This window comes from Sus scrofa, chromosome 16, assembly GCF_000003025.6.
Source record: "Sus scrofa isolate TJ Tabasco breed Duroc chromosome 16, Sscrofa11.1, whole genome shotgun sequence".
Taxonomy (NCBI): Eukaryota; Metazoa; Chordata; class Mammalia; order Artiodactyla; family Suidae; genus Sus; species Sus scrofa.
Window position 1 is genome coordinate 55,844,697 of NC_010458.4, and position 12,512 is coordinate 55,857,208.

Here is a 12,512-nt window from a genome sequence, read left to right on the forward strand (position 1 = left end):
GGATTAAACAGTGATAATACCGGTTCATACAAGAGTTCAAGTAAATAAAATGGGCACTTATACACTGTTGCTGGGGGGTAGCAATGTTGGGAGGATAACTGGTGTCAACTTACAGAAGGACAACTCAGCAATTTGTATGAAGTTCTTAAGGGTTACTTTCAGGAAAAGAATTAAGGATGTGCTCAAAGACTAGCCAGGATCCTAACATTTTACTGTAAGTCATGAGGGTCTTTCATTGGTCTATCTGCTGTCCCATCACAGGACTGTTCTTCCTGCTCCACAAGTTAGGATGTGACTTGCTTTGGTCCATATGAGAAAGGCTTAAATGATATTTGACACTTTCAAGCAAAGTCTCTGGGGATTGGGGCATGGTTCACCATCTTCTCTTTCCTTCATGATGGGGCTCTTGCTATGTTCCCAACAGTGCCCGACACGAGGTTCCATAGGTCTGTGCCCTGGAATGAGGCTGACAGTGAGCAAGTCCAATGTTACTTGAAATGTACATGTGAAGTAGGGTTTTCTAACCTCAGCACTTTTGCCATTTGGGATGGATAATTCTCCTTTGAGGAGGAGGTCCTTCTGTGTATGTTTAGTAGTACCTCCTCTGTTACCACCTGCCAGTGGCAACCTCTTTCCCAGGGGAACAACCCAAAATATTTAAATGTATTCAGGGTGGGGGCCGAATTGCCCCTGGTTGAGAACCACTGACACAGAGAGTAAACAAGAAACAGCCCCTGTTCTTTTAAGCCACTCAAATGCTGAGGTTGTTGTGGTTCATTGGTTTATTTTCAACTGCAACTGATATGTTTCATTATAGCAAAAACACTATATAAATATTTAGCAAAAGGTGACTGCTTCCAATTATGGGTGTTTCTACTTCTTTTTGCTTTTCTGCACTTTTAACAATTTTCTGTAAAGGGGGAGTTTCTGTCGTGGCGCAGAGGAAATGAATATGACTAGGAACCATGAACTTGCAGGTCTGATCCCTGGCCTCGATCAGAGGGTTAAGGATCCAGCATTGCTGTGAGCTGTGGTGTAGGTCTCAGACATGGCTCAGATCCCGCGTTGCTGTGGCTGTGGTGTAGGACGGCAGCTGTAGCTCCGATTTGACCCCTAGCCTGGGAACCTCCATGTGCCTCAGGTGAGGCCCTACAAACCAAAAACAAACAAACAAACAAACAAACAAAAAAACCTTTCTGTAATGAAAAAAAATTTGTCCTTTGATAAGAAAATAAAACTAGAAAATTAATTTCACTTTAAAAACCTATATTTACCTAATTGCTTACGGATAGACAGTATTTGCTAAGGCCATGCAGGATTTCTAAGTACAACAAAACATTCACACACCATAGCTTTATATTGTTGCTTCTGTTTGCAAAGAGTTTTCCCATCCTACCTTGTTGGAGACCACTGAAACTGCTGAACTTTGCAGTAAACAAATTTGGCGCACGTGCAAAAGTACAACCACTAAGAGATAGATCTATCATTACCTACACCTGATTTTGCTCATTAACCTACCTACTTCCCCAACAAAAGTCATGAGGGCTAAAGCCTAGGCGCCTTTGTTCTGCGGAACAGAGTGCCCCCTGGTCCCCCACTTTCTAGGTGTAAAAGAGTCTTGTGTGTTTTGTTATGCCACACCATCCCTCTTTCAGGATCTCCCATTGCCCTGCAGCGCTGGACACAGCACCACCTCTGTTGTGGTGGTAATGTGATCAAGGAAAGGTAGACAAGGAAAGCGAGGCTAAGGCACATGTCCAAGGCCACCTGGTTAATATGTCACAGGGCACCCATCCTCTCTAATTCCAGGACTTTATCCCTATGCCACACTGCCTCTGTACCTCTATAGTAAGCCACTTTCAACAAGGCTACTGGGACAGACTCTGATCCTGGGGAAATTTAAACAGGTAACAAAGGATTCGCCTCTGTATTTAATATCCTTGGAGAGGGATACTAAACCTTGTAGGCACATGGTCAAAAATGATACTCAATAAAATTTAAGCATAGCCATTTCATGCAACGCGGCCAACAGAATTTCATATCCCTCCCCTCCCTGCCACTTCTTTCTCCTTCTCTCCTTTTAGCTCAAATGAGTCACCTTGGCCAGTCTGCCAATCCCCATAGAACTTATGTTCCTTGATAGGATATGCCAATAGGAATGAGAAATTCTATAATGGTTTCAGACAGACTTAGTCATCTACCCCTGTGAGGAGCTAAGCACCATCTCCTCCAGGAAATGTAGCTCATCAAATGGACATGAATGCCCGTAATGACAGCGGACAAACGTGTGAATGTGTAGGGAGTCGTTTCCCCCTCTCTTTCTTTTTTTAGGAAGCGCCCCTGTTTTGTACCTGTTGTATGCATTTCTAAGCATCTGCATGGTGTCTTGCCTACCTGACCCTCTGACAACACACTAAATTCCTGGACTGGCAGCTGGACTGCAGCCCAAGGTGCACCTCAGTCCATGCCTATTCATTCCCCTTTCGGTGAAATGTGAGGGGGCTGTCCCGGAGTGGAGCTATTTTGAGAAGACGATCACTAGAACAATCACCAGCTTGGCAGGAGATGGACAGTGCGGTACAGCCACAAAAGAAGGAAAGGCACTGTCATTGAGGGTTTGAGTCCTGACTGTCTGAAAAGCAGGGAGACTGGGTAGAGTATCTTTCTGCCTGCTGCCACTATCACTCAGCTTCAGAGAGCTACTTGCTGGACTTGCCATGATTGTTGGCTTTGCTGTGATTCGGATGCTCAGGGCCAAGAGGCATAACGGTGCTTTGGAACAGGGTCAAAAAGGAACGTTTCTTCCCAGCAAAGCTCCTAGCGTCCGAAGGACAGAAAGTCATGCTCAGCTATGCCCAGAGGCATGTTCCTACTTACTCAAATAATGCCAATAAGCAGGTTTCACTGCTGTCAATCTTTCATCATACTCCAATAGAAACAGCGGAACCTGAAGGTCAGGGAGACCACCTAACAATTCGCATAACTTTCCAGACCAGCACCCTGCTGCCTGCAGAAGTTACAGAACCACCTCTGGGACTCCTCTTAACTGAATCCCTCTCTTTCTCTTGATGGGAATCTCTTTGAAGAGGAGATGTGACTTTTGTAGCAGGAGTTCTGCTTGGTCAGGAGGTGTGTTAACACATCTCTGGATAATCAGTGCCTAGACCAATAAATATTCCTCTGGATGGATGGATGGAGGACTGATTGATTACCACTTTACATATTGGTCCCTCAAGCATGGGCTGTGTCTGGTAATAAAAAGCTACACAGTCCTTTCTGCTTAAAAAAGCAATAGTCCTCCTAGTCCCTTATATTGATCGTTTCAGGCTGTAAAGATGGGACTGCAAATAAATTTCATCTCGAGAGTCAACACTGGTCAATTGGTGGTGGCTGCCTTGAGGGTTCTCTTGGAGGTTACAGTGCACCAACTTTAGGGAGGAAAAAAGTGCAGTCATCAATTAGCCATGTCTGCTGTGAACCAAAGACAAAGAACTGGTGGCCTAACTGCTTTGCATTTGCCAATGGCTTTAAAGCTTTAAATTCTTACAATTGAATTTTCCGGATGAATACCTTTCCAACACATTTAAAAAAGTCAGCTTCGACTGGATATAATGAGTGGTTAAGGCTGTTTTTCCCTCCACTGGTGTATTTTCCTAATGTACTTCTTTACATACTTGCTGGATTTGAAAGCAAATGAGGCGGGAAAACACTGCTTGGCTTTCCTTAGGATATACAGTTCTTATTGGAAAAGAACACCAAGCTAGATGAGGGTTAATTTATCCCAGGTGGTATATATAATGAGATCTCTACCAGGAAAAATTAAAGGAGGGATGAGAAGAAAAACAATGAAATCTGTACTACAATCCAATTTTCATTCCCAACACCAGGAGCAATTTCACTTCTACAGTTTGCCAAGCTCTCAAGGAACTGAGTACAGGGAAGAACAGGGAAGCCACGGAAAAATGGTTGCTAAATTTAGGTTAATGTTACATCACTCTTTTCATACAGAGTGGGATGTCTCCCAGTGATGTTTAACAAATTAATCCAATAACCAGGATCCCTGAACAAAAAAGTACCCAAGGATTAACCTTAAGGTCAAGAAAAGCTGAATTCAACAGATAGAGATGTAACCATTTTATTTATTTATTTTTTTTGAGAAACAATTCACATAACATGTATGACCATTTCATAATCTGGTCATTTTCAGTACATTCACTATTGTGCAACCAACACAGCTATCTAATTTCAGAGCATCTGTATCACCCCCAAAAGAAACTCCATACCTATTAGCAGTCAGTTCTAATGCCCTCCTCTCTTACCCCTGGAAATCACTAATCTTTTTGTTTCTATGGATTTGCCTATTCTTTATACTATATAGGGAATCATACAATATATGGCCTTTCATACCTGGCTTCTTTGACTTGGCATAATATTTTCCAGATGCATCCATGTTATAGCACAGAACAATATTTCCTTCCCTTTTATGTTTGAATAATATTCCATTGTATGGATAGGTCATATTTTGTTTCTCTGTTTATCAGTTGACAGACATTTGGGTTGTTTCTGCTTTTGGGCTACTATGAATAATGCTGCAACAAATATTTGTGCATATTTTTAATGAGAAATAAAATTTTCAGTTCTCTGTAGGAACACACCTGGTAGCAGAATTGCTGAATCATACTATAATTCTTTAACTTTTTTGAAGAACTACTGACCTCTTTTCCACAGTGGCTGCTCCATTTTACATTCCCACAAACCATGTATGAGGGTTCCAATTTTCCCACATCTCTGCCAACATTTGTTATTATCCATCCTTTATTTATAGCCATCCTAGTGGGTATAAAGCAGTATTAAAAAAAAAAAGCCTTGGCTATATCAAGCATGGTCATACCTGGGCATGAGATGGTGGAAGTCCTCTTCTTATGTAGACACCGAACAGAGCGTCCTTCCCAAGGGAGATGTTGAACTTTAAGAACTGGGGTTGACTGATGTGAATCTGTGATCTCCAAAACACGCCTGGTGGGACTTCTTGGGTCACCCGCCGACCCACTTCCGCTTCACCACTGTCTATGCTACTGTTCTTCAAGGACCAGGGCACTGGAAGACAGGAATCAACATCAAGTCCCATGACACTTGTCTACATTAGCCGGCTCTACATTTCTCTTTGATTATATCTCAGAATTTAAAACAAATACGAAAATGAAACTTGTGGCAAATGTCTCTTCAAGGCAGAGCTTAAAGGTTTGATTGATTGATTGATTGATTTTTCTTTCTTTTTTAGGGCAGCACATGTGGTGTTTGGAAGCTCCCAGGCTAGGGGTGGAATCGGAGCTGCAGCTGCCAGTCTATGCTACAGCCATGGAAATGAGGGATCCAAGCTGATCCTGCGACCTATGCCATAGCTCGAGGCAACCTCGGATCCTTAACCCACCGAGTGAGGCCAGGGATCAAACCAGCATCCTCATGGATACTAGCTGGGTTCATAACCCACTAAGCCACAATGGGAACTCCTAAAACATTTAGGTTTTAAATAACAAACCTATAAACTCATACCCTAGGGCATTGAAATACTGGCACAATGCTTTCTAAAACTTCTGTGATTGCTCTTTTTTGAGCAACTGTCATAAGAGCTGGAGTCTGGTAAGTACACGTAAAGCTTCCAATAAGCCCAAATGTGATTGGGATGCAAAGTGATCAGCAGGGGAGGGAAGAGTGATATTAACTTGGCACCAAGTTTAATTCTTGCATCCTTTAATTATTCTTTCCAGCCACAAACAAATCCAATATACTCTGACATTCTCATAAATGAAAAAAAAGGCAGAAGTGAACAAAAATCAGTCCAAAGTAAATAAAATAACTCAACAGAAAATGCTAACTTGCTCTGAGGCTGACCCCATATGGGGTGCAACCTCTTCCTTGCTAGAGGGAGGGGCTTGAGAACCACGTGGAAACCATACTCCTTCATGGTGACACTGGTGCACTTCTGTTGCATTATTTGAAATTGCTTATATAGAAACCATCGGTTGTCTACACTCAGCATCCTTCAGAACTTTAATAATAGGAGTTCCAGTAATTCCTATTTTAAAAGAGGATTTTTTAATAACAACGAACCAGCCAGTGTCTCCAATACTTTTGAGGGTGGTTTCCCTTAGGAATACAGAATTAAGAAAAAGGTGGGAGTTAACTTGTACTTGCCCAAGAAAAGCAAGTTAATTGATCTCTCAGAGCCTCATTATTCTTCTCTTTGAAATGGGAATAAAACCTTGTGGGAAGCTAGTTTTACATAGTTCACTGGTGATTCCTTCAAATGGATTCGGAACTTGAAAGAAAATATAGAATTACCATCTCCTATCATCTCCAGAACTTCTAAACTAGTTAAAACCAAATACTAGACAGAATCCAAGACATTTTGGTTTTGGGGGTATTTTCACTTTTCAGCGGATCACTTTGGTGGCTTTGCAGATCTGAAAACTTCTTCAGCCTTTTGGGCAAAGTATGAAAACCAAGTTTCTTCCTGCATCCTGTAAGACAGACTCTTGGATATATTTAAGCGTATTTGGCCACAACCCACTGCAAAAGCTTTGGCTGGTCAGGAGTGGTCAGAAGATTGCTCAGGACTGGCATGACAAAAGTCAGTGACACTTTCTGACATAGTCCACCTGGCTCTGTTCCTATCTGGCCATTGCATCAAGACTCATCGATGACCTTGGGGCCAGTTTCTCCACCCGTAAAATGGAGAGGTGACATTCTTGGATCCCTAAAGGTTTTCCATATCTAAATTATAAAAGAAAACCATAGAGTGACTTGAGAGGGTAAAGTTCTTCCCCTCCCCCTTTATTTAGCTCAATAGTAGATCAAATATGACAATAACAGGGGCTTAAAGTAAAGTAGAAAACACCCTGGTTTGGACCTTAAGAAGAAGTCTTTGTCTTCTAAAATGGGGAATGGGTCCTAGGGGAAGTTTGGAAGCTCCCAACACAAAACATTGTTCAGAAGAAAAGAAACTAGTAAGCCTTATGTGGTTTAGCTCTTCAGATGGGGGCTAGATGGTTTGTTCCTCGAACATTTTTATGTTGTCTAATGGGCATGAGATATTTTCCTGTAGGAGAGGACCACTGCATAGCACCTAAGAACTGAAACTCTGGGCTGACACTGCCCTGGTTCAAATCCCAGCTTTGGTACTTGCTAAGTGTAACCATTCTCTGTGTCTCAGTTCCTCCATCTGTATAATTGGGACACTATTATTATTTATTTCATTAAGGCTGTTGAGAATTTAATGAGTTAATCCATGCAAAGCTCCTAGAGTAATTTTCGGCACAAAATAAGCATTAAATAAAAATTAGCCATCATGATTATCATTATAAGTAAGGCTCTAAGCCTAAATAGAGTGTTTATTTTACTGAAATAATGATATGTCCAGGGGGAACCACCTGTTATCACCAGTTGAACAGAAGCTCTGATTATTACAAATTAAGAACTAATTTGTACTTAAAAATGCTGCTTTGGACAGGCTCCCCTCCTCCCAAATGAAGGCCTTTTGGAGGAAAGGATGTCATAAAAAGGATGCAGTAAGGAAGAGATGGGGGGGGAAACCTTGGGGAAGAATTTAGGATCCTCTGATAGAGACCAAAAGTAACCCCAGCAATCACGGTGTGGCAACAAGTTAAAGACATGCATTAAAAATAAAAAAGAACTTTAAAGAAATTATTCATCTTTAAACTTATTAAAATGGGCTTTCCTTCATGTCTGTTGGGCTTTCGGGGGTTGGTGGGTTAATGACAGGATATGAAAGAGAATCAGGAAATCAGCACCCACGAGCCTGCTAATCTGCTGTTGAAACTTAAATGGATTTTGATAATGTCAAACCAAATGAGGACACCAGACGTGGCAGAGGAAGCCAGTTTCCAGAGAGCGGCTGCTCTGGAGTGATACAGACAGAGAGTCTCAAGGGTTTGGTTGTTAGAGTAGTGGGATTCCCTTTTTTTATTAAACCCCATCTTTAGGACACAGACATCAGTAAATTGGTAGCTACCACCAGTCGGTGAGGCCACCTTCTCAGTAGTCACATTCCCCCGCCCCCGGCGGGGGTTCAGATGCACCCCTCCTTCATGTCCCATCTACCAAAGGAAGCAGTGTGCCTGAGGGCTGAAGCACAGGTTTTGCAGCCAGACAGAACTGGATTCAAATCCTGACTCTGGTTCTTCCCTGTGCTGTGTGATCTTCAGCAATTTGCTTAACCTCTCTGGGCCTTCATTATCTTTTTGTTAAAATGCAAACAATGATAGAAACTATCTCACAGGGTGGGGGTGACAAATGGAAGTACACAAAGAGGGCCTTAATACAGTGCCTAGCACAGAGTACTTGTAAGATAAATGATAGTTACACTGAATTAAATAAAATTAAAAACTGTAAGGGAAAGCATCTGGCTGTCTTTTCACAGTAAAGGATTTTCAAAAAGAAAGAGATTGTGTGAATATGTGATATGTACGTATAATTTATATATATGCATAGGTGCATATATGTACATATATATTTATCTATCCAGCCAGCCAGCCATCCTTCTATAGAGAGAGAGGGAGTCTAATTCTTTGGGAATAGACTGGACTACAGGAACAAGCTTAAAATTGGGAGTTGGGATCTGTTTCCACTGCTCATCTTTGGTGGGACCTTCTAGAAGCCAGTTTGGTTATTTTACTGATTAGCTTACTTTAATGATAAACCTACTTTATTGAGTAACACTGAAATTAAGATCCAGTCAATTGTACCTTTATATGGAAGCTCTTTGTCCTTTACACCCTGCTTCCTCCTAGATAAATAGGTTCTTGCTCTCAGTTTCCATAGCATTTACACATAACTCTACTGCAGCACCACTGTTAGGTACCATGTTGATTTTGCTCGCTTCCCTAAGTCTCTCTTAGACACTGTGCTCCCTGAGGTCAGGCAGGGCTGTAAATTCATCTCTGTGTTCTCCATGGTTTGCACCTGGCAATTCATGGGTAATCAATAAATGCATGTTAAACTGAATCAAACTTTACCTCCCCATCTGATGGGGTATTGTAACACAATCTGTGTGACTACTGGGTGAAAGGAGAGAGTTAAGGAAGACTTACTATGAAACGCTGCATGTAAAAGGACTTTTCTTTTTTAATCCCCTTTTGAAAGCCTGATGGAGAAATTTATTATCTAAAGAAAACTTCCTTATGAATCCTTTGGAAAAATCACAAGTCAACTTTTATCTTTTGTATAAAATGTTATAAACAAAATACAACTCAGGGCAGCTGGAGTCTAGCAGATAGGTCCTTGTGTTATCAACCAAAAGTTAAGGGTCCAAATCCTGATGGTTTATGACTCTGAACATTTTGCAGAAAGAACAGGCTTATAAATGAACTATTCTGTTGAACTCCCATCCTTGCTTCTAAGCAGCTGGCTAGTTTCAGGCAGGACAGCTTTCCAGGTCTCACTCTCCTGATCTACATAAGAGTGGTTTGGACCCAAAGATGTCTTAAGGGGCATTCTGCCCTAGACTACTGTGGTCTACAGAGCTTGCCAGGAGGGTCATCTTTGGGTTTGTGATACCAATACCTGTGAGTGGTGACTGAAGGCGGAGGGGTTATTAGAAAGTTAAGGTGACATCACTTTTTTTTTTTTTGGCTGCACCCAGGACATGCATAAGTTCACGGGCCAGAGACTGAACCTGCCTCACAGCAGTGACAACGCCAGATCCTTCACTCACTAAGCCACCAGGGAACTCCCAAGGTAAAGTTACTTTTAATAAACTAGTGATGACTTTCAAATGAAACTTTCCAGATATGCAACTGAATTATATTTTTGTAAAGAGAGGGTTCTACTTTTCCCTATATATATAATATCTATACTTTCGTATATATAATTTTCATTCTGAAATAATTTTGGATTCACAGAAAAATTTCAAAAAATGGCACAAAGATTCCTACATATCCTTCACCCAGATTTCATAACTATTATACACACTTGCTCTCTTCCTCTCTATATATATTAAATAATTTTTTTCTGAAACATTGAGAATTAAGTTACAAACAGATTGCTCCTTCACCTCTAAATACTTCCCTGTATTTCTCCTAAAAGAAGGCCATTCTTTTTCAGAACCACAGCAGTTACCAAAAACAGAAAATTAACCTTGATACAATGCTACATCTAATTTATAGGTCTTATTCAAAGTTGCCAATTGTTACAAAAGACTTTGTAACTAAAGTTACAAAGAAAATACTTTTTCTACATACTCAAAAATATATTTAAAATGAGTGTGCACAATCTCTGTAATTTGAAAAAGAAAAAGAAAAAAAAGTTACGCAAATATTGCTTCCAAAGAGATAAAGGGCAAAGGTGGCCTCTGCAAACTGCTGTAGCTGGATGGGGAACCACCTCAGTGACTCTGTCCCTGGAAGTCAAATCCCTGGGCTGGTGTCAAGAAGTGAAGGTCTGTGCTACTCTTGACAGTCAAAGAGGCCAGCGGCCTGAAGCAGGCTCTCAGTCCCACAAACAAGGACTTGAACTTGGGCTCCTGGAGCCCTACCACCTGTTCTAGGACTGCAAACATGGCAAATCCCTAAGAGGATGCCATCAAGAGAAATGAAAGAAGGAAACAAAGTGATTTTACCTTAACTTCCAAGATGGGTGCCCTCAGCCTAAGAAGTTCTGAGATCTCAGGAGGTGATGCTGTCTGTGGAGCTGAATCCCCGCTCTGACAACTAGCTGTGTGCCTTCCGGGTAATCACTCCCTCTCTCTGAGTCTATCTATACCTCTGCATAATGGGTTTGCTTCTGAGGACTAACAAGGGTAACATATGCCTTACTCACCTTGTAGGCACTTCTACGTTTTTCTATCTTGCTGTTGTGCTATCTCAAAACAGCTGCAATTATTTATCCCAGACTTGGAGGATAAATTTGTGATGGTCTAGTTTAAGATATAAGCTGCCTAGTACAGGCGCAATTAACTACGAGGGCTTAAGGCTGGCATGGGCCTTCATGAGACAGGCATTTTCCAGAGCTGCTGAAAGCAATATACAATGAGTGGCCAATATGTCTGCAGCCCTGGGAGTTAACTACCTATCACATGAATTGAAGTGATATAGCAAAGCAAAGTCAAGTTTTGTTTTTTAGGGCCATAACTGTGGCATATGGAAGTTCCCAGGCTAGGGGGTTCCATTCAGAGCTGCAGCTACTGGCCTAGGCCACAGCCATAGCAACACCAGATCCAAGGTGCATCTGTGAGCTTTACTGCAGCTGCGGCAATGCCGGATCCTTAACCCACTGAGTGAGGCCAGGGATCAAACCTGCATCCTCATAGATACTAGTTGGGATCTTAACCCATGGAGCCACGGTGGGAACTCCAAGGTCAAGTTTATTTGCTCCAAATGCCAGGTGTTGAGATGTGGGCTCTAGCTGCTTCCCAGGTGGGCAACTAAAAAGCGGCCATGTATTTATGTAACAATGATTCACGAGTGTCCCAGGCAATGTGAGGTGGGTCATTAGCTTATATTTTCATACAATTAGTTATCAAACATCGACTATAGTGCTAGGTAATCAGTGGTCAGCATCCAAGCTGGGGTGTAGGTCATATTGCCATTATCCATGACCTATTATCCAGGCAGCCTGTAAACACGGTGCCAAGGACATGGTTTGCGCTTTAACTGGCAGCATCAAGAACAGAGGAGTTAAACAGCCATTCTGTAATCATTCTGTGAGAGTCTGGCCACCACCCTTGGGCTCTAGGTAATGACTGAGCGTGTTGTCCCGGCAAGCAGGATCGAGTCTAGCCTCCATCTCCCAAAGCTGCAGCTTCAACATCAAACTTTTTTCTATCTATAAGCTGCACAGCTAGATGCCCATTTTGCCCTAAGAAGCAGAGGCTTAAGACACATTGGTTCTGGCTGTTCATCTCCAGCTTAAAGATGAGATTTCTGGGATTTTAGAGGCAACACTCTAATGATCAATTTTACAGGATAGTCTGCCTCTATAACTCCACGGAAGATTGCTCATGGAAATGTGAAGCGATTGCCTACTTCAGAAACATGGACCTAAAATTCCAACCCGTTAAATAAGACGGATGTTGAGCAAAACGACAGCCTTCCATAGCCATATTAGAAGCTAATCATTTCAGAAAATGTTGCCATAATTCATTTATGGAAACAGCAAGACTATTCCCCAAACAAGTGATAAAGGGAATGGACTCAGAGTCATACCAGGGAAATAAAGCCTCATACTAATACTTCCTAAACTTCAACGGAACTCTGGAGGCACCTTGGCATAAATCTGCCTTGCAGATTATTCTGCCTCACATATTTTTATCTATTGCAAATAAAGCTGAATTCAGAATATTGCTTCAGTCATTACACCTCGTTTCCATTTATTTGGGAATCAGGACAACCATCTGCAGGTTCTGTTTAACTAAGAGATAAACGAAAAGATTCTCCTAAAGATGTCGGATTCGCCATAGCTCCTCTGAATCAGCAGCAGCCCAGCAGCCTTCATGC

At 41.8% G+C, this 12,512-nt stretch overlaps 1 protein-coding gene across 1 annotated transcript in view; it reads right to left on the minus strand.

Annotated features, from left to right (window-relative positions):
* TENM2 (teneurin transmembrane protein 2) overlaps window positions 1-12,512 on the minus strand; it is a 3,459,878-nt gene that overhangs the window by 220,424 nt on the left and 3,226,942 nt on the right. Inside the window, 1 exon segment of the mRNA XM_021076712.1 lies at window positions 4,892-5,097. Coding sequence (XP_020932371.1) covers window positions 4,892-5,097 — 206 coding nt within the window.